At 35.1% G+C, this 22,660-nt stretch overlaps 3 protein-coding genes across 4 annotated transcripts in view; 2 read left to right on the top strand and 1 right to left on the bottom strand.

The window, feature by feature from the left end:
* The window catches only part of LOC123525919 (lipoxygenase homology domain-containing protein 1-like), a 231,377-nt gene that overhangs the window by 42,249 nt on the left and 166,468 nt on the right, over positions 1–22,660 (bottom strand). The window lies entirely within an intron of this gene.
* Positions 5,658–11,023, top strand: LOC123525434 (toll-like receptor 4). 2 transcript variants are annotated; one of them, XM_045304476.2, is made up of 3 exons: positions 5,658–5,828; positions 6,370–6,394; positions 7,747–11,023. In XM_045304476.2, exon 3 carries the CDS (start codon positions 7,816–7,818, stop codon positions 10,573–10,575), a length of 2,760 nt encoding a protein of 919 aa, XP_045160411.1. In that variant the 5' UTR covers positions 5,658–5,828; positions 6,370–6,394; positions 7,747–7,815; the 3' UTR covers positions 10,576–11,023. The 2 variants fall into 2 exon arrangements, with proteins under 2 accessions (XP_045160411.1, XP_045160412.1); XM_045304477.2 differs by lacking the exon at positions 6,370–6,394.
* LOC123525435 (uncharacterized) lies at positions 13,633–20,166 on the top strand. The gene is made up of 5 exons (XM_045304478.2): positions 13,633–13,721; positions 17,868–18,086; positions 18,314–18,608; positions 18,921–19,156; positions 19,547–20,166. Exons 1-5 carry the CDS (start codon positions 13,717–13,719, stop codon positions 19,776–19,778), a joined length of 987 nt encoding a protein of 328 aa, XP_045160413.2. The 5' UTR covers positions 13,633–13,716; the 3' UTR covers positions 19,779–20,166.

The raw sequence follows: 22,660 nt of genomic DNA, 5'->3' as shown, positions 1-22,660 counted from the left end.
AAATCAAACAACGAAAAAAAAAAACACAAGAGGGCCAAGATGGCCCTAGGTTGCTCACCTGAGAAACACACCATAACAGTGTAAACATGTTTGACCTAGTGATTTCATGGAAACAAATATTCTGGCCAATTTTCATTAGGATTGGACCAAGAATGTGGTCTCCTAAGTTTAAACAAGTATTTTCTTTGATATGACCTAGTGACCTAGATTTTGATCCCAGATGACCCATATTCGAACTCCACCTAGATTTCATCAAGGCAGTCATTCTGACCAAATCTCATGAAGATCAGTTGAAAAATACAGCCTCTATCGCATACACAAGATTTTTCTTTGATTTGACCTAGTGACCTAGTTTTTGACCCAAGATGACCCATATTCAAACTCCACCTAGATTTCATCAAGGCAATCATTCTGACCAAACTTCATGCAGATCAACTGAAAAATACAGCCTCTATTGCATACACATTGTTTTTTCTTTGATTTGACCTAGTGACCTAGTTTTTGACCCCAGATGACCCATATTCGAACTCACCCTAGATTTTATCAAGGCAATTGTTCTGACTAAATTTCATGAAGATCAATTGAAAAATACAGCCTCTATCGCATACACAAGGTTTTACTTTGATTTGACCTAGTGACCTAGTTTTAGACCCAAGATGACCCATATTGGAACTCCACCTGGATTTCATCAAGGCAATCATTCTGACCAAATTTCATGAAGATCAACTGAAAAATACAGCCTCTATCGCATACACATTGTTTTTTCTTTGAATTGACCTCGTGACATAGTTTTTGACTCAAGATGACCCATATTCAAACTTATCTAGATTTCATCATAACAATCATTCTGGCCAAAATTCATGAAGATCAACTGAAAAATACAGCCTCTATCGCATACACATTGTTTTTTCTTTGAATTGACCTCGTGACGTAGTTTTTGACCCAAGATGACCCATATTCGAACTTATCTAGATTTCATCATAACAATCATTCTGACCAAAATTCATGAAGATCAACTGAAAAATACAGCCTCTATCGCATACACAAGGTTTTTCTTTGATTTGACCTAGTGACCTAGTTTTTGAGCCCAGATGACCCATTTTCGAACTTGACCTAGATTTCATCAAGGTAATCATTCTGACCAAAATTCATGTAGATCAATTGAAAAATACAGCCTCTATTGCATACACAAGGTTTTTCTTTGATTTGACCTAGTGACCTAGTTTTTTATCCCAGATGACCCATTTTCGAACTTGACCTAGATTTCATCAAGGTAATCATTCTGACCAAAATTCATGTAGATCAATTGAAAAATACAGCCTCTATTGCATACACAAGGTTTTTCTTTGATTTGACCTAGTGACCTAGTTTTTGAGCCCAGATGACCCATTTTCGAACTTGACCTAGATTTCATCAAGGTAATCATTCTGACCAAAATTCATGTAGATCAATTGAAAAATACAGCCTCTATTGCATACACAAGGTTTTTCCTTGATTTGACCTAGTGACCTAGTTTTTAAACCAAGATGACCCATTTTCGAACTTGACCTAGATTTCATCAAGGTTATCATTCTGACCAATTTTCATGAAGATCAATTGAAAAATACAGCCTCTATCGCATACACATGGTTTTTCTTTGATTTGACCTAGTGACCTAATTTTTGACCGGAGATTACCCATTTTCGAGCTCGGCCTAGATTTCATCAAGGTAATCATTCTGACAAAAAATCATGAAGATCAATTGAAAAATACAGCCTCTATCGCATACACAAGGTTTTTCTTTGATTTGACCTAGTGACCTAGTTTTTGACTCCAGATGACCCATTTTCGAGCTCGTCCTAGTTTTTATCAAGGTAATCATTCTGACCAAAATACATAAAGATCAATTGAAAAATACAGCCTCTATCGCATACACAAGCTAAATGTTGACGGACAACAGATGACAGGCGACAGACAGACGACAGACATTGAGCGATCAGAAAAACTCACCTGAGCTAAAAAAAGATTCACTCCTTTACATTAATTTATCCTTGCTAATTATTAATAACGAATAACAGTTTTCGGATATTTTCACACCTATTTACCTGTGTTGATTGTTGTTTATTGCATGATATAAAAAAGCCAGGTGTTTATTAATGTGTCACAACTGAAACAGGTATTTAATTTTTATCAATAAAAATCAATTACAATCAAATTTACCTAGATCAGAAAATATATTGGCCCTACCTTTTTCTACAAGTTTTTGAAATCGAAAGTAGATTACCGTGGTGCCGATTTTGATAAACAGTTCTCTTAAATAATTTTAGGAAGAGAATATGTCAAGGTAAATATTAATATCAGGTAATAGTTACAGTATGTGTGAGAGTGTGTTACGAGGATATATCAGAGCTAGTGGTACATCTCGGTATTTTTCTCTGCACATATCATCAAGGCCGGTAGGCCGAGACAGATATGTGCAGAGAAAAATACCGAGATGTACCCCTAGCTCTGATATATCCTTGTAACACACGAGCATTACATATTATAACTGTTTTATTGCATAGTTTTATCATTAAATTTTTTATAGTATTTTCATTTAAATTTACTTATTATTATTTTTACACTTTTGATTCCCTTTCTGCGCCTCGCTGACTGAAACACTAAAACTTCTGTTTTAGAAAATGTGTTCCCCAGATAAGAGTATCCAACAGATTTTTGCATTGGTTTTAAATCTTTGCATTTCATTGGCCAAATAAAACATATTGTAAAACTTGGTTTGTTTGTAAAAAAACCCAAAAAAACAAAGAAAAAGAAACATTTGAGAAAACTCAGATTTCATGTATAATTTCTGAATTTGGCAATAACTATCGAGTCTTTGAAATATTCTAGTTTAATATTTATTCTTTTACTTTATAAATGTAGGTGTTTGTGATAATTCTTTCTCTGTGAACTGTAAATTGGAGCTAAAATCATCTTTGCTTTGAAAGGAAAAAAATATACTCCCTCGATAGGACCTGGCCATGGTAAGAGAAAAAGTGTTGCGATATATATCGGAACAGTTTTCCTGTGTTGATATATATCACAACAGTTTCTTTCTATTGGAACTCCATAGAGATTTCCATGTTGATATATATCGTAACAGCTTTGTAAAATATCAGCACAGATTTTGTAGTAATAATGTGTGTTACCATGTTTAACATACTGTAAAGATCAAAGAAAAATTGCCGCACTATGCGATAATTACTGTTAAATGCTGTTAAACTGTCTTTGCATCACCATAATTTGTCAAACACATCCTTTAAACTGGAGATATGGGCAATGTTTACAAAAGCTTAACAGTATCCGCACAGACAAATTTGGATATCCAGATTTTAGAATAATTTTACTAGTTTTATTTTCGAGAAAACTAAGTGGGTTCATCAAAGACGCAGGTCGATCCAGCTTCTAAATAGAATGTTGAATTGTTGATAAATGTAATATGAGAGTAACAAGAGCTGTCAGTGGACAGCGCACTCGACTATTCTCAGTGCTTGATAGTATAATATAAGCAATGAGTAAAACTTTAACATTACAATAAGCATATTCTAAGTCGAAAAGGGGCCATAATTCAACAAGTATGCAAAATATGAAAGCAATATCTTAATGGACTTTGAAACATCTGGGGTGGTACGCAAACTTTAACATTTATTCTAAGTCAAAAAGCGGCCATAATTCAGTCAAAATGCTTGGTAGAGTTGCCTCCTCCTTTTTACAGACTGGGGTCATGATGGTAAACAAGTATGCAAAATATGAAAGCAATATATCTCAATGGACTTTGAAAATATTTGGGGTAGTACGCAAACTTTAACATTTATTCTAAGTCGAAAAGGGGCCATAATTCAGTCAAAATGCTTGGTAGAGTTGCCTCCTCCTTTTTACAGACTGGGGTCATGATGGTAAACAAGTATGCAAAATATGAAAGCAATATATCTCAATGGACTTTGAAAATATTTGGGGTAGTACGCAAACTTTAACATTTATTCTAAGTCGAAAAGGGGCCATAATTTAGTCAAAATGCTTGATAGAGTTGCCTTCTCCTTTTTACAGACTGGGGTCATGATGGTAAACAAGTATGCAAAATATGAAAGCAATATCTCAATGGACTTTGAAAATATTTGGGGTGGTACGCAAACTTTAACATTTATTCTAAGTCTAAAAGGGGCCATAATTCAGTCAAAATGCTTGATAGAGTTTCCTCTTCCTTTTTACAGTCTGAGGTCATGATGGTAAACAAGTATGCAAAATATGAAAGCAATATCTCAATGGACTTTGAAAATATTTGGGGTGGTACACAAACTTTAACATTAGTGTGACGCTCACGCTAACGCTAACGCTCATGCCGACCCCGGGGCGAGTAGGATAGCTCCCCTATTCTTTGAATAGTCGAGCTAAAAATTAAAGTCTACAAGTTTCTTTTTACTTTATTCTGTTTTTGCCATTTGTCTTGACTTGTACTCTGGGGTTCGATTTATGTATAAATAGCTGTCATTTTGAATATATAAGGCTTCATTTTGTGAGTTTAAACTGAAATAAATCTCATGTTGATGAAAAGGATCCTTCAGCTGAAATCCTAGGAGTCTGCATGTACACTTTTGCTAATTTCAAGAGTCAAAATCCCAAGTCCGTGTCAAATGGAACCTCTGTGTACATTTGTTTTAAAAATAAACAAGAGCTGTCAGTGGACAGCGCGCTCGACTATTCTCAGTGCTTGATAGTATAATATAAGCAATGAGTAAAACTTTAACATTACAATAAGCATACTCTAAGTCGAAAAGGGGCCATAATTCAGTCAAAATGCTTGATAGAGTTGCCTTCTCCTTTTTACAGACTGGGGTCATGATGGTAAACAAGTATGCAAAATATGAAAGCAATATCTCAATGGACTTTGAAAATATTTGGGGTGGTACGCAAACTTTAACATTTATTCTAAGTCGAAAAGGGGCCATAATTCAGTCAAAATGCTTGATAGGGTTGCCTCCTCCTTTTTACAGACTGGGGTCATGATGGTTAACAAGAATGCAAAATATGAAAGCAATATCTCAATGGACTTTGAAAATATTTGGGGTGGTATGCAAACTTTAACATTTATTCTAAGTCAAAAAGGGGCCATAATTCAGTCAAAATGCTTGATAGAGTTGCCTCCTCCTTTAAACAGACTGGGGTCAAGATGGTAAACAAGTATGCAAAATATGAAAGCATTATCTCAATGGACTTTGAAAATATTTGGGGTGGTAAGCAAACTTTAACATTTATTCTAAGTCGAAAAGGGGCCATAATTCAGTCAAAATGCTTGATAGAGTTGCCTCCTCCTTTTAAATGACTGGGGTCATGATTGTAAACAAGTATGCAAAATATGAAAGCAATATCTCAATGGACTTTGAAAATATTTGGGGTGGTACGCAAACTTTAACATTTGTGTGACGCTCACTCTAACGCTCATGCCGATGCTGGGGCGCGTAGGATAGCTCCCCTATTCTTCGAATAGTCGAGCTAAAAATAAAATCCCCCCACCCCCACCCGTTTTAACCAAAATTTGGATGATAATCTAGGAATTAATTCATTATAGCCTTAAGATGATTTTTTCCTCGATCTTTATCTAAATATCTTAAGTAACTGATTCAAAGGTTAAAGAACAAACACTTGATCAAGGATGATAAATCAGGTTTAATTAAGAGAGCATGCAATTTGGTTGCCTACAACATTATAAATACTGATAAGATGTTACTGAATGTATTATATTTGGGTTTGTAGGCTAACTGCTCACATCTGAACACAAATATTATATTAAAGAAGCAGTTATACTTGAGCTGGTAAGTAGTTACTATCATATTTATTTATTACGCAACAGATGCTTCTGTTGTAAGTAAAAGACACTTTTTTTTAAAAATAATTACGGTATGTATTTTTTTCTTGCAATTATCTGTAAATTTATTTCAATCAATCAATGTAATTAAATCTGAATGCAAGAATAAAGTCTGCTAATATATTTCATTTTCTAATTTTAGCTCTTAACTTTTGTGTTTTAAAGAAGGATACTATCAATTATCAGATAAAAAACAAGAGCAGACTCATGACATCAAAGGCTTGTTTTGTTTTTATCTGGGAATATGTATATTGTGGAATTAAGAAACTATGCAAAGTTTTAAATCAACCGGCATATGAAAATGTTTTGGAGATACTGACTTGCACACAAAACATAAACTGTGACTTCCTAAGTGTACAAAGCAGCATAATTTTGTAAAAACACAAGTCAAAATTACTAGATTTGGTCATATAAACTTAATTTTTTACTCAATATAAGTTATAATAACTGTGTGAATTTTCCAATTAATATCTGTATTACTTTTGCAGATGGTGACTAGCATGCAAAATATAGGTAAGAATATTCTAACTAGATCTAGAAAGGAAGAAAATTTTGTTGCAATTCATGTAAGAGTTATTGGACTTGATTCTGTGATCACCGAACATCTGTGTGAAGTATCTGGATTAGTTTTGGAAATAGTAATTTCCATGCAAAACTTTAACTTGCATTTCCAAATCCACAAAATGGGCATAACTGCCAAAATACAATTCAGAGTTATGGGCCATGAGCCTTTCACTATGTTTTATCCACCTCAATTAAACTTGTATAAAGTTGCAATGCAATATCTGCACTGATTTTGGAGAAAGCAATCTGTATTGCAAACTTCAACCCAGATTTTTTGAAGTCTAAGACAAGGTATAATTTTGTTAAAATTCATACAAGTGTTGAGCTTTGATGCCAAAAGCTTATATTATTACCTGGAAGATCACAGTGAAGTTTAAATGAAGTATCTGCAATGGTTCAAAACATGGAAGTACACTCTTTGAAAAACTTTCACCATAATTTCTAATTTAAAGCGGGGCATAAATCTGGAAATACTGCATGTAGAGTTATGCATCTTGTCACAGTAATGTACATAGTCACTATGAGCAAGTCCTGCAATTTTAATTGAATACAAAATGTATCTTAGAAAATGAAGAAGATAATCTTTATAAGAACTTTAACCAAAAGTTAAAAAGAGACATAGTTTAGAACATATTGCAGGCTGTATAATGCAACTTGTCACACTTACAGATATTGTCACTATAAGAAAGCACAACAAGTTTCAAGTGAAGATTCTAAGTTATAAACTAGAGGTGCTTTTGAGAAAAGCGCATGCCTCCCAAAACTGCCTAATTAGTAAGCCTGTCTTTGTATACTGTTTGTGGCCTAATGGTACTTACATGTTGGAGTTACCGGTCTACAATGCTGCACCGGTAGTTGCTGGTAATTATGATGTTCAAGTGCCATAATTCCGAAGTGACTTGGCCGATTTGGCTAGTTATCAAACTTGGCCGAGGTCTTATGGTCAAACACATTTTGTTCAAGTTTTGTGAAGATCGGATGAGAAATGTTCGACTTAAGAGTGTGGACAAGCTCAGTGACAGACAGACACACACACAGACAGGAGTAAATCAATATGTCTCCCACACTACTGTGTGGTGGGAGACATAATAAAGAAGATAATGATCTTCTTTCTGTAAAAATCAACATAGATTTGGACACTAAGGGAGCCTTCTTTATTCTTCAAATAGCCATGCTAAAAACAAAATACTCCTCATTTTAAGAAAAACTTTGAAGAAAATATAGCAATTAATCTATAAAGGTCTAACAAAAAATGAATATTTTACATTTTTCTAATTTAAATTTTTTTTTTTTAATTTCAGACCAACAAGCAATATGCCAATTAATATGCTTAAATTGATAAAAAAAGAGAAGCTGATCAGACACTGAAAATGGATAAAATGAGTATGATCTTCCTCATTATTGTAACATTATGGATATGTTCAGAAAAAGGAAGTGATGGCATATCAGAAATGTTAAGGAATGACATGAAGATATTTATTCCAAACAATGGACAAACTACTTTGAATTCAGCCAAAGTCTGCTCAGATATCCCCCAATGCTCTTGCTTTGAACTCCCCTCTGCAAAGGGACTACAAGTTGACTGCAAGGAAAGAAATCTGACAAATATTCCGACCAACTTGCCTCTCAATACTACACAGCTTGTATTAACAATGAATTTTATTTCTTCAATTCCTGACAACATCTTTATGAACTACACAAACATGACTTTTTTGGACTTATCGTTCAACACAATAAGTCAGCTTGGGCAAAACGTCTTCAAAGGATTAGAAAACCTCGAAGTTTTGAATTTGGAAATGAATCAGATACGGTATATGAATACTTCAATACATTCTGAAACATTCAAACCAATGACCTATTTGACAGCGATAAATCTTCAACAACATTTACCAGATATCTCAAAAGACGAAAGGTACCCAATAAAGTCTTTGACATATTTAAAGGCACTTCAACACTTGGCTATGGACGGTCTGCCAAATCAACCATTTAATGAACAGTTCCTTAAACTCAAGTTCCTAAAAATCCTTCAACTCGGTGGAGTACAAAGATGTAATATTACACAGGTCTCCCGCAACATGTTTAAGAATTTGCCAAACTTAACTGATCTCACAATACAAGGCTGCAAACTAAAATCCATCCAAAATCAGAGCTTCATCGAAATACCAAAACTTGAAACACTAAACCTGTCCCATAACGAAGAGCTTGAATTCAAAAGTTTTGCGAACATTTCTTATGGCTTACAATTTACTAATATTCAGAAACTGGCTTTAATAAAAATTCATGCAACATTTGGTGACTGCACTATACTTACTGATGAAAACTTAAGATATCTACATAATACTTCACTGAAGTATATTTTTTTAGACTCTAACCGACTTGCACTGTTTGAAAGCAAGGCTGTCCGCTACATCCCTCGCAGTCTGATTGGTTTATCATTGAAAGACAATAAACTTATGCTCGGAGAGTACGTTATCCAAATAGTGATAGATATAGCATTTCATAATTTGTTTGCAAATCTAAAAAATTTTCTAATTGCTTCACAAAGAGTCAATCACAGTTTTAAAGAACTGTTTAAACATATGACTTTGGCTGAAATAGTTAACATGTTTGCAGACCATAACAAACAAAAAAGATCCCTTCAGTTCCTAAGAAAGGAAATTTTATCGGGAAAAGACACAGATATAAGTCAGCCTGTACCTAAAGCTAACATACAAGATCTCAGCAAAATACTATTATTAAAGTATTTTGGAGACAAGTGCAGAAGTTGTAAAAACATTTCCACAAGTATTATACCACTGCCACTCCCACCCAATTTAACTGTTGCAGATTTGAGCAACTTAAAAATTCGCACAGTGGTTCGACCTCTCTGTTTCTGTGAAAACAAATTACAAAACTTATCACTGAATATGAACACATTTTGGTACTGGAAAGGACCGCTTGTTGGATTAAATGAACTGACATATCTAAATATGCAATGGAACTACTGCGAGAGAATTTCGTTAGACTTTTTTCACTACCTTCCAAAACTTCAGCTTTTGTACATCTCTGGAAACTTTCTCGGATTTCCACTTAGTACAGATAGTGATGGGATAATATTCGGCAAACTGGCAAAATTAAAGGTACTCCACATGACTGACAATAAAATTAAATTCCTGCCGCCAACCATTTTCAAAGGATTAAAAAGCCTTCGTGAGTTATATCTACAATCAAATCAATTAGATATCATCAGCTGGAATATGGATCATATGTCTAAACTTAGACTGGTTGATTTGAGAGGAAATCAAATTGTCACCATTGATGAAAATGTTCGCCAACATTGGGACAGGCTTGCTTCCACTGGTTCATTTTCTGTCAATTTGGTTAATAACTCTTTCAGCTGCAACTGCAAGAATTTAGATCTGCTAAAATGGTTTTCAGAAACAAATGTGAATTTTACTGACTATGATGAATATAAATGCAAATTTGACAACGGCACCCATGGAAACTTAGTCCATGTGGATATGATAAGCAGATCTTTAACAAAAGAGTGTGCTAACTATTTCATAGTAATTCTTGCTACATGTCTGGCCATTCTTTCAGGGCTAATTACAGTGGCTGCTGGGTTGGCATATCGCTACAGATGGAATCTGCGTTACATGTATTACTCCGCAAAATTCAAACTTAAAGGATATAGTCCTGTAAATACTGAAGAAGCAGACTTCCAAAATGACGTTTTTGTTTCTTATGCTGACAGTGAAGGCACTTTTGTACGTCGTCACCTAGTTCCTGAACTTGAAAACAATCGTGGACTTAATCTACTAGTGCATGATCGTGACTTCAGAGCTGGAAATTTTGTAAATGACAACATCATGCATGCTATTACAACATCGCGTAAAACACTGATAATCATGTCTAGAAATTTCCTGCGAAGCAAGTGGTGTTGCTATGAGATGAACATGGCTAGAATGGAAGGTATCAAGACTGGACGAGATGTCGTCTGCATCCTTATGAAGGAAGAGGTTCCAACTTCTGGCCTACCCCTTGAAATCATTGACATTATTAGCCAGAAAACATATCTTGAATATCCAGATGACAACCAGAATCATTTGCAACAGTTCTGGGATAGACTTGCTGATGCGATCAAACAGTAACAATATTTTAACATGTGTCTTTTTTATAAATATAGATAAGAATTGTTCAGATCTGTTTCCGGTCAGCAGAACATGTATTCAACCAAGTATTGCCTGAGGTTTTACCTTTAAAAAGTCATGAAATTCATAGTCACATTTTCATATCTTGAAGTTTTTTTCTTATAAGTTTTACTGGCCAACGAAATAAAAAAAACAGAAAATGGTACAAAGTAAATACTATAAAATGATGTTGAGTATGCAGTTGTTATTTCTTAAAATCTGACATTTCATTCATAATTTACAGCAAAAAATAACTTTTCCCATGCTTTAATATAAGCATAATCTATCTTTGAGAAATAAATACATTATCTAGATTGTAAACAGACAAAATGGTGTCACTTTAATATCAGTTGTACAGTAATTAATTTGTCCAAAATATCTAAGATGTACACAATACAAAAATTTTATCAAAGTATTTTGATTCTTTTATTTTTGTGCCTTGCATTTTCCCCCCTCTTTTCATGATACACCTTCCTGTATACTGTGTAATTATTACATTTTGTGGGCATAAAATTTCGTGGTTTCAGCAAAACAGACATGAATTCAGGGATTTCAAATTTCAAAAAATACAATAATTGGGAATTTTGTTTGTGCATTTGGATTAACCCTTATCATGCTGGACACGACTGATTCTGCCTTTGCGACCAGTGCAGATCATGATCAGCCTGCACATCCATGCAGTCTGATCAAGATCTGCACTGTTCGCCATTAAGTCAGTATCTTTTTGGTAAGCACCCCTTTTAACAGTTAATGGTACTTTCCAAATTGAAAGATGGACAAGTTCATTATAGGAATTTAGCAGGGTAAGTGTTAAATTTTGTAGATTGACTCAACCATGAAAATTAGTCTCCTGCAACTATGAATGATTTCACAGTTATGTAAATCTGCTGGTCTGAACCAAAGCCCTTTCATGATTTTGACCAGTATGGCATGTCACCTCCCACTGATTTCACAAATCCTATGTGCCTCTGTATCTACATTTAATAGCTTAACAGAAACAGTTGTTAGCCCCAATGATAACTTGATATTTACAAACATGACTATAAATAGATTAAAATGGAACATAGGGAATTCAGAATTTTTTCTAGCATGTTACAATCTAAATATTTCTAGATTTTGTTCCAATTACAAATTAGCTCAGTGGTAAAGCATACTGTCCATGTTCAGCAGATCTTTTGCCATGTGGGTTCGAAACTCAGCATTGAGAATTAATTTTTATTTCACTTTTGCATAAAAATTAAGTTTCCTTCATGAGCGGTGTGACAATACGACAGAGATGTATCTAAAGCCGATATGGTAGATCAAAGTAGTTTATTATATATAAAAGATGATATTGATTAAATGCATGCACTCAAACCATGCAAATAATGAACATACTATTGTGTTATATAAAGACATATATACAAATTCAAACCATCAAAAAAAGACACAAAAATAATGAAACAAAAATGAAAACGAATAGAAAAAAAAAACAAATCTGAAAAAAAAAAAAACTCATGAAGATTCGAACCCACAAAACGAGTTGCTTATATCCAATTGTTGTTGCAGTTTATCCAACTGAGCTATGTTGCCACACACATAGTAATGGGTAAACATTATGAATTATTATTTCATCAGTTATCATGAAATAGACTCGTCCTCGCGTTTCGGCGGGAATCATGTTATCATTGGGGATTAGTAGTTAGCTTTAATGCATGTTTCCCAACCCTCCCGATTCAATCGGGATTATCCTGATTAGGAAGCCAAAACCCGATCACCCCGATCAGCATTCAAACAAGAGCTGTCGGAGGACAGCAATGCTCGACTATTCAACAGCCTTGTCGATTGAATGAATACGAAAGTCAAAAACGGGACATATTTTAGTAAAAAAGCAAAATAGGGTTATGGAACCTGCATAGTGCTTATCAGCTCATGACAGTGGACAAGTATGTGAAGTTTCAATCCATTCCCATTAGTGGGTACTGAGATACCAGCTTACATATAGGAATTTAACCAAAAACTCCTAAGTTGAAAAAGGGGCATAATTTTGTAAAATGTGAAGTTGAGTTATTAACCCTTTGCACTGCATGTCATATCATGACAGTGAACAAGTGTGTGAAATTTCAATCCTTTCCCATTAGTGGATACTGAGGTACCAGCTTTAATACAAAAACTTAACCAAAAATTTCTATGTTGAAAAAGGGGCATAATTTTGAAAAAAAGCAAAATAAAGTTATGGGACCTGCTTTGTGCATGTCAGATCATGACAGTAAACAAGTACGTGAAGTTTCAATCCATTCCAATTAGTGAGTACTGAAATACCAGCTTAATTACATACAAAACCTTAACCAAAAAATTCTAAGTTGAAAAAGGGGCATAATTTTGTAAAAAAAGCATAATAGAGTTGTGGAACCTGTGCAATGTAAGTCAGTTTATCACAGTAAATAAGTGTGTGAAGTTTCAATCCATTCCCACAAGTGGTTACTGAGATACCAGCTTACATACAAAACCTTAACCAAAAATTTCTAAGTCGAAAAAGGGGCATAATTTTGTAAAAAAGCATAATAGAGTTGTGGAACCTGTGCAATGTAGGTCAGTTTATCACAGTGAAAAAGTGTGTAAAGTTTCAATCCATTCCCACAAGTGGTTGCTGAGATACCAGCTTACATACAAAAACTTAACCAAATCGGGACGCGGACGCCGCCGCGGACGCGGACGCCGACGCATGGGCGAGTCCAATAGCTCTACTATTCTATGAATAGTCAAGCTAAAAACCCGATTTGAATATTTTCCAATGTTCTGTATAATGAAAATAGCTTTGGGGCATTGTTTACACAGCTGGTGACAACGCGTATAATCACTTTCTAATAATCGTGTCAAATTTACGACTCCAGAAGTAGAAATCGTTCAGAAAGATCCGAGCAATACCGAATGTTTACCATGAGCCAATCAAATTGCTTGATTTCAGTTATCGCGTGAATGATACTGACCTTCACACTGTGCGAAAAACTTCAGGAAAGAAGTGAAGTTAATTACTCAGACAATTAACTCGATAATTATGGACCGTAGTTGTCACAGGGGACATGCAATTACGAACGTTAAAAGAAGAGAAACAATTAGTTTATGCAGTATGTATATTTGATGTTCATTTATTAACAAGGTCCTTTTAAATCAGCGTTTTTGAGTAGGAAAACTGTGACTTCTCAGTATTTATCAGTTGTTTACAATGTGCCAACTTGTGAACCTGATCAAAATGTATCTTCCCATATCATTCTTAGAAATCACAGTGAACGATTCTGTTAGAATTAAGTGCTCAGTGTGTAAAATAATCATGACTAAACATAAAAATCAAGGCCCTGAGCCACATACATGCCATATCTCCCACCCCGGGGAGCCTTTTTCACCCCAAAAAAAAAAAGTCCTCTGTCGAAAAATCGTATCTCAGACCCAATGTAGACCTTTAGTTCTAAAATACTTGAAATTCAATATCGAGTAGCCCAGAAATACTATTCAAACACAATTTTTATAGTTGTCTATAATCCCTAGCTTGTTTGTTGAGAGATACATGCCTGAGGCATTAATTATCTTACCACCTACAGTCACCATCTGCAAACAATTAACCATTTAATCTTACCAGTAGGCAATTGTAAACATGTGCATGCGAGATTGTAGACTGATTCAATACTATCAAAGTCGCTGATCCGTAGTTTTCAAAACAATATGTAAACCAGTCTTAAAATTACGTCATTTTACCGCCACCTGCCAAAGTGTACTTTCGTTTTCGCTGACCTCGATATTTATCGAGCCATCAGAGGGTGAGACAGGTTAGTGCTAACACCGAGTTTATGCTTCTCAATTTAAGTACTTGCACAACATGCAAAAAAATCAACTACGATTTAACAAAAAATGTCAGACTACACAGAATTTCGGACAAACATGAATTCGGATAAGTGAATTTTATTAAATAAATTGCAATTCATACTGCCCGAAGAATTGACTGTCATTCCTTTGTGATATTGTCATGTTGTAATAATAAACAGGAGAAGAATTCCCAGTTTAAATACATGTATGTAGTTTTAATCTAAATCTGGACACCCTTACAGAAGCAAGCCTCTGTGGCGTACATGCTGCGTATTTGCTGTGTATATGCCGCGAACACAGTAGTACGCCAGAGGAGTACATTTTACATACACCGCATGCCGCGTACATGCCGCGTACTATTTCGACGAGTACACAGCATGTACGCAGGAGGTCACTAGTACACTTCAAGTACGCAGCACAGACTCTGAAAATTTAAGGAGTACACTGCATGTATGAGGAGGGACTTGTACAAGAAACTAGTACACTGCATGTACACCGCAGATACTTTGAAATTTGTGCAGTACACTTCATATACGTGGGAAAGACTTGTACAATTTCTTTTGGCATTTATACTTAGTTTTTTTTTTATAAGTTAAAGTCTGAAGTAAACTTCATATATGCGTGAGGGACTTGTTCATTTTCTTTTGGTGTTTATACTTTGAATTTTTTTAGGTAAAAGTCTGAAGTACACTTCATGCAGGAAGGATTTGTACATTCTTTTTTTTTTTTTGGAAGCAAGAACTTGATTTCCGAGTAACTTTTATCTTAATAGCATAGAATAGTTCAGATTACCGGTATTCTGAACAATGAAAATTTTCCAAACTATTCGCAATGTTCATTTGTGAAGCTTACATCTTAGTGATTTCTGAGCTGCACCTTGCATGCAGTGTAAAAATATATTCTTTTCATTTTGAATTAATCCTGAAGCTTTCTAACTTGGATAATTGAAAAGCCTTATTTGAACTTCATTGCATTACATTTTGTAATACATGAAATAATTACCAAGATAATGCCTCAACAGCACCCAAATGAGAAGAATTAATAGCTCTCACTGTTATTTGAATACTCTTAAGCAAAACACCATTCTATCATGTTTTATAAAGGCTTTAATGCTCATTATGTTAACTCATTAAGGCCTCACCAAATTAAAAAGTTGTTCATCAGATTTGCCGTTCGTATATTTTCAGAACGTTTTTGGCTAATTGCGCTCGCCCCATTGGAAAAAATCAATCCAAAATTTTTTGGTGCGCTACTTTTTACGGACGTAAAAGTGTATAAATGCTAATATAATTCCAGTCCTAGATTGTTCTCAGATGGATTTTAATCAAAATAAATACATACTACGCACACATCGTCTATAATAAATCATAACACTTATATTTAGTTGCATTAAAGTTGTTTCCCCTTGATGCAGTTACGCCATTTTCTTCAAATGTTTACCAAATTACATGCTACAAAAATTGATTTATTTCATTAAAAAGTGGATGAAGAAAAGCATACTAATTTATTTGATAACATCAATCTACATTATTTTGGTAAGGGTAAATACTTATTGATGCATGTCACTTATCTTTTTTCTGTTTTTTTCTGTCCAAATGATCAGCATTTGCATACGAAAGTTGGTGGGGTAAGGAATTTACATTATCACAGCAGTTTCGCCACAAGAGTACACAGCATGTATGCAGCAGGAGTACATAGCATGTACGCCGCAGGACTCGGGCCAGGAGTATACAGCATGTATGCCGCAGGAGTACACAGCATGTACGCCGCAGGAGTACACAGCATGTACGCCACAGGGGTAGTACACCACAGGCTCATTTGCATGTGAAAAGTGTATGTGCCGCGTACATGCTGCGTACTATTTCCCGCATACTAATTTCCTCCAGTGTACATCCTGTGTACTATGTAGTCCACAGCATGCACGCAGCAAGTAGTACGCGGCAGAGCTCATTTGCATGTCAAAAGTGTACTACAAACGTACTATCGGTGTATGTGCGGTGTATATCCTGCGTACTATTTAAAGCCCTTGATTTCAGTACACATCATGTACGCATCATATACGCAGTATGTACACAGCAAGAGTACGCAGCAGGCCTTTTTCTTCTGTAAGGGCAATCCAGCAAAAGAAGGAATTTCCTGTTTTTTAACGACTTCATTCCTGAAAAGAAATGACTGCCCTTAAAAGACTGTTTTGACATGATATTTCCGCAATCTTTTGAGTATTGTATGCTTAAACATGTCAAAAAGATCACTCTCCCCAGATGCAGAAGCATCAACACATAAAGCAAAAGCAAAGTTCCTGGTTCAATCTTTTCATGGAATTCTGAATTTCCTTGGATTAAGTAGAGTGTTATAAGTAATAATCATGCATTCTGTACACAACTGTTGGCTCCACTCATCAATTCAATATAGAAAACTTGATGATTTTTTCATGAAAACGGCTATTTAGCGCGTAAAAAATGAGCGAATAAAAGTCTCCCTTATTTTTACCCAAATCTCCCTTAAAAAAAGCCCTGTTGAGACAAATCTCCCTTATTGGCCGTCTGAAAATATGGCATGTATGCCTGAGCCAGCAACTCCCCCCAAAGAGGAAGAAATATCTGCGCAAGTTTAATGATGTATGGACTTTAGCCAATAAGTGTATAGTCAGAAGTGAAAAGGGTGAACAGTATTCTTACTGCAAGTTATGCCAGTCCAATTCTGGAATCTACAATGGGGTAAAGAATGACGTTGCGCATCATGTAACAACTCCAGTGCATGTCAATAGTATGAAGTCATCTAAATCTACACCCTCAATTTCCTCTATGTTTACTGCCGTCCAAGACCAGCTGACGAAGAAAGTAACTAATGCAGAAGTTTTGTTCACTACATTATTTTGTGAACGTGCACGAGCTGTCATTTAATATTGCGGACCATTTCACTCGCTTAGTATCGCTGATGTTCCCTGATTCCAGTATTGCCAAGAAATCCGCATGTGGAAGACAGAAAACGGCCAATGTCATCAACCATTCTGTTGCTCCAGAATTTTGTAATAATGTGATTGATTTGTGTAAACGTGAAAAGTTCAGTATTCTCATTGATGAGAGTAATGATAAGGGATCAGATAAATGTGTCGCCATTCTGGTTAGAGTTCATGATTCGGTAGTGAAGCGTGTAGTCACCAGATTCTTAGCTATGCCGATCTGCAACATTGGTACGGGATCTAACCTCTTTAGCTGTCTGCAGACTGTGCTAGTGTAAGTATACTACAAGCATGCAATTGTTTTGATGGAGACAGAGATTTTTAAACATCTTTTTTTTCAAGGTGAAAGGTTTGTTTTATTTTCAAGAATGTTTATTAACTATATAATTTTATTAATGCATTTCACGTAATAATGTAAATGTATCTATATGTTTTGCTTGTCTATTTTCAGAGACTGGGACATTCCGCTGGAGAATCTAATAGGATATATGAGCGACAACGCCAACGTTATAGTTGGACAGCATAACTCTGTCCTGTCGAGGGTTCATGAACAGCAACCAAACGTGTACCATCTGGGCTGTGTCTATCACATAGCGAATACGCGTGTTCAACATGCTCTGAAGAAGATGACAAGTGGGGTTGTTGACACCTTTTACTACTTCCTTCACTGGTATGATATAAAAAGGAGTGGCATAATGTTTTTAAAAACACAAACTTGCATTACTTAACTTTACATTACTGTCCCTGATCAATGACTCATAAGTTGCTTGTTACACTTGGCGCCATAGGCAGCCACAGCGCATTGGCTTTTTACCCTCTCAGGTACTCATTGATACACCTGTATCTTATGTTGTATTTTTTTGTTAAATTGGATGTATTTCCTTTTTTCTGTTTTAGTTCCAAGAGAAAGGAAGAGTACCAGGGGTTTGTTGATTTTGTAGAGCTGGAAGATCCTGGAAAGCTCCTGAAACCCTGCCCAACTAGATGGTTATCCCTTCACAAGTGTGTGAAACGATCACTGGTGCACTGGCCAGCACTGAAATCTTACTTTGACAGCCAGCCAGAAGTTGAGAAGAAAGGGTCTTGTGTACAATGGTGTGCCTTCAAAATTCATGATGAAGTTCTCTACATGACCTACCTCTTCCTAAATTACATCCTAGAACCAATTATTGACTTCAACACCACTTTCCAGGTAAGCAATTACAAAGTAAACAATAAATATTTTTTCGAACAAAAGTTTAAAACATAACATTTGATATATATTAATTATAGTCTGAGTGGGCTAATACAACTTACTAAATGGCTTGCTGAAACATGAAGCCTGAAATGTTGCTTTATTTCCATCATAGCTTTTTAACAAACAGTAGTTCACTAATAAGATCTAAAATGTCATAAACTGGTTTTATCGGGCAATGGTAATTTTCCAAGTAAATGGCTGAGAGGACAAGTATGTGATTATTATGCGTAAAGCTGACTATTTTGTTCAGAGCTTTTTTTATTGTAGGCAAATGAGGCAATGGTGGGCTATCTGCATCCAGAGATAAAGCGTTTCTTCAAAACCATGCTCAGCAAGTTTGTCAAGATAAGGGTCATTACCAGTGCTACCAATGTTACTAAGGTGGACTTTAAGAATCCTGACAACCAGCATGATGATGACAACCTGGCTGTTGGTATGGGTGTAAGACAGTACCTGAGCTCCAACCCTGACATTAACTCCAAAGCTGTTGAAACCTTCTTTAAGTAAGTGATTAAAACAAAGTATTGGATTGTTTTTTTAGGAGTGCAAGAGAGTTCTACATTGAGCTCGCAGAACCAGTAGTTCTCTGGTAAGTTTTCCAGAAAATGAGCCAATAGGCAATATCTCTGTTTATCTGTTCTGTGTATCAGCAATGATAAATTTGTTCACATTTCTTTTGATAACTACCTCAATAGAGAAAACAACATCTTTGATGTAACATAATGGTGATTCCAGTGTTTGGTTTATGAATGCATGATAATATGGTGTTATATGACAATGTCTTATTGCCTGGTCACATGGTTAGTTGGAGCATGACCATCAATAATTTTTTAATTCTTACTTTAAAAATCACATTTAACTTTTTTTTGAATTATCTGCTTGTGTATTTTCAGTTGCACAACTCAGTTTAGAGATTTACTCCAGGTCTGGCAAGTCAGAAGATGGAAGACGAATTTCAAGACGTGTTTGGCAGAGGAAAATGAGCTACCCACATTTAACTATGGAATGACTTCAATGGACAGCTACTGGCATGACATCTACAAAACAACCAATTCCCACTGGACAGAAACGCTTTCCCAACCTATGTGTACTGGCATTCGCCTGCCTTTCCCTACCACACAGTAATGCAGACACTAAAAGATTATTCTCTAGATTACGGAAAGTTCAATCACACTATAGGGGGCAGTTAAAGCAGAAAATCTAGAAAATCTATTGGCTATAAAAGTGAATATGGATTCCCCGTGCTATCCCTTTGTGCCAACAGAGAATAAGTCGAAGAGTGTGAAGAGAGCATGTGTTGCATACAATGAACAGTGCAGGTCAGATGAGACTTTAATGTAATGGATGTGAAAAGGGACAGATTGTGACAGGGTTTCAGTGATATTACTGATATGTATCATTAAATGATGTTATTAATGGTTGTCATATTTGTAGGTATGTTGTGATTAGGAAGTTATTGCTATATTATATAGTATATATGATGTTCTTATTAAGAAGTGATAGACTGTATGTATGATGTTTTGGTTGTGATAAACTGTATGTAGATGTTTTGGTTGTGACAGATTGTATGTATGATGTTTTGGTTGTGATAGACTGTATGTATGATGTTTTGGTTGTGATAGACTGTATGTAGATGTTTTGGTTGTGACAGATTGTATGTTGGTTGTGATAGACTGTATGTATGATGTTTTGGTTGTGATAGACTGTATGTATGATGTTTTGGTTGTGATAGAATGTATGTATAATGTTTTGGTTGTGATAGACTGTAATGTTTTGGTTGTGATAGACTGTATGTATGATGTTTTGGTTGTGATAGACTGTATGTATGATGTTTTGGTTGTGATAGAATGTATGTATAATGTTTTGGTTGTGATAGACTGTATGTATGTTTGGTTGTGATAGACTGTATGTATGATGTTTTGGTTGTGATAGAATGTATGTATAATGTTTTGGTTGTGACAGATTGTATGTTGGTTGTGATAGACTGTATGTATGATGTTTTGGTTGTGATAGAATGTATGTATAATGTTTTGGTTGTGATAGACTGTATGTATGATGTTTTGGTTGTGATAGACTGTATGTATGATGTTTTGGTTGTGATAGACTGTATGTATGATGTTTTGGTTGTGACAGATTGTATGTTGGTTGTGATAGACTGTATAGTATGATGTTTTTGGTTTGTGATAGAATGTATGTTAGATGTTTTGGTTGTGATAGACTGTATGTATGATGTTTTGGTTGTGATAGAATGTATGTATGATGTTTTGGTTGTGATAGACTGTATGTATGATGTTTTGGTTGTGTGACGATGTATGTTGGTTGTGATAGACTGTATGTATGATGTTTTGGTTGTGATAGACTGTATGTATGATGTTTTGGTTGTGATAGACTGTATGTATGATGTTTTGGTTGTGATAGACTGTATGTATGATGTTTTGGTTGTGATAGACTGTATGTATGATGTTTTGGTTGTGACAGACTTGTATGTTGGTGTGATGACTGTATGTATGATGTTTGGTTGTGATAGAGTATGTAATGTTTTGGTTGTGATAGACTGTATGTATGATGTTTTGGTTGTGATAGACTGTATGTATGATGTTTTGGTTGTGATAGACTGTATGTATGATGTTTTGGTTGTGATAGACTGTATGTATGATGTTTTGGTTGTGATAGACTGTATGTATGATGTTTTGGTTGTGATAGACTGTATGTATGATGTTTTGGTTGTGATAGACTGTATGTAGATGTTTTGGTTGTGACAGATTGTATGTTGGTTGTGATAGACTGTATGTATGATGTTTTGGTTGTGATAGAATGTATGTATGATGTTTTGGTTGTGATAGACTGTATGTATGATGTTTTGGTTGTGATAGACTGTATGTAGATGTTTTGGTTGTGACAGATTGTATGTTGGTTGTGATAGACTGTATGTATGATGTTTTGGTTGTGATAGAATGTATGTATAATGTTTTGGTTGTGATAGACTGTATGTATGATGTTTTGGTTGTGATAGACTGTATGTATGATGTTTTGGTTGTGATAGACTGTATGTATGATGTTTTGGTTGTGATAGACTGTATGTATGATGTTTTGGTTGTGATAGACTGTATGTATGATGTTTTGGTTGTGAAGATTTATGTTGGTTTGTATAGACTGTATGTATGATGTTTTGGTTGTGATAGACTGTATGTATGATGTTTTGGTTGTGATAGACTGTATGTATGATGTTTTGGTTGTTGTTTTGGTTGTGATAGACTGTATGTATGATGTTTTGGTTGTGATAGACTGTATGTAGATGTTTTGGTTGTGACAGATTGTATGTTGGTTGTGATAGACTGTATGTATGATGTTTTGGTTGTGATAGACTGTATGTATGATGTTTTGGTTGTGATAGAATGTATGTATAATGTTTTGGTTGTGATAGACTGTATGTATGATGTTTTGGTTGTGATAGACTGTATGTATGATGTTTTGGTTGTGATAGACTGTATGTAGATGTTTTGGTTGTGACAGATTGTATTTTGGTTGTGATAGACTGTATGTATGATGTTTTGGTTGTGATAGACTGTATGTATGATGTTTTGGTTGTGATAGAATGTATGTATAATGTTTTGGTTTGTGATAGACTGTATGTATGATGTTTTGGTTGTGATAGACTGTATGTATGATGTTTTGTTGTGATAGATGTAGTATGTTTGGTTGTGAGACTGTATGTATGATGTTTTGGTTGTGATAGACTGTATGTATGATGTTTTGGTTGTGATAGACTGTATGTATGATGTTTTGTTTTGTTTTGGTTGTGATAGACTGTATGTATGATGTTTTGGTTGTGATAGACTGTATGTATGATGTTTTGGTTGATAGACTGTATGTATGATGTTTGGTTGTGATAGACTGTATGTATGATGTTTTGGTTGTGATAGACTGTATGTATGATGTTTTGGTTGTGATAGACTGTATGTAGATGTTTTGGTTGTGACAGATTGTATGTATGATGTTTTGGTTGT

Source organism: Mercenaria mercenaria, chromosome 3 (assembly GCF_021730395.1).
Source record: "Mercenaria mercenaria strain notata chromosome 3, MADL_Memer_1, whole genome shotgun sequence".
Taxonomy (NCBI): Eukaryota; Metazoa; Mollusca; class Bivalvia; order Venerida; family Veneridae; genus Mercenaria; species Mercenaria mercenaria.
Note: the sequence above shows the minus strand (reverse complement) of the source record. Positions and strands in the feature narration are given on the sequence as shown.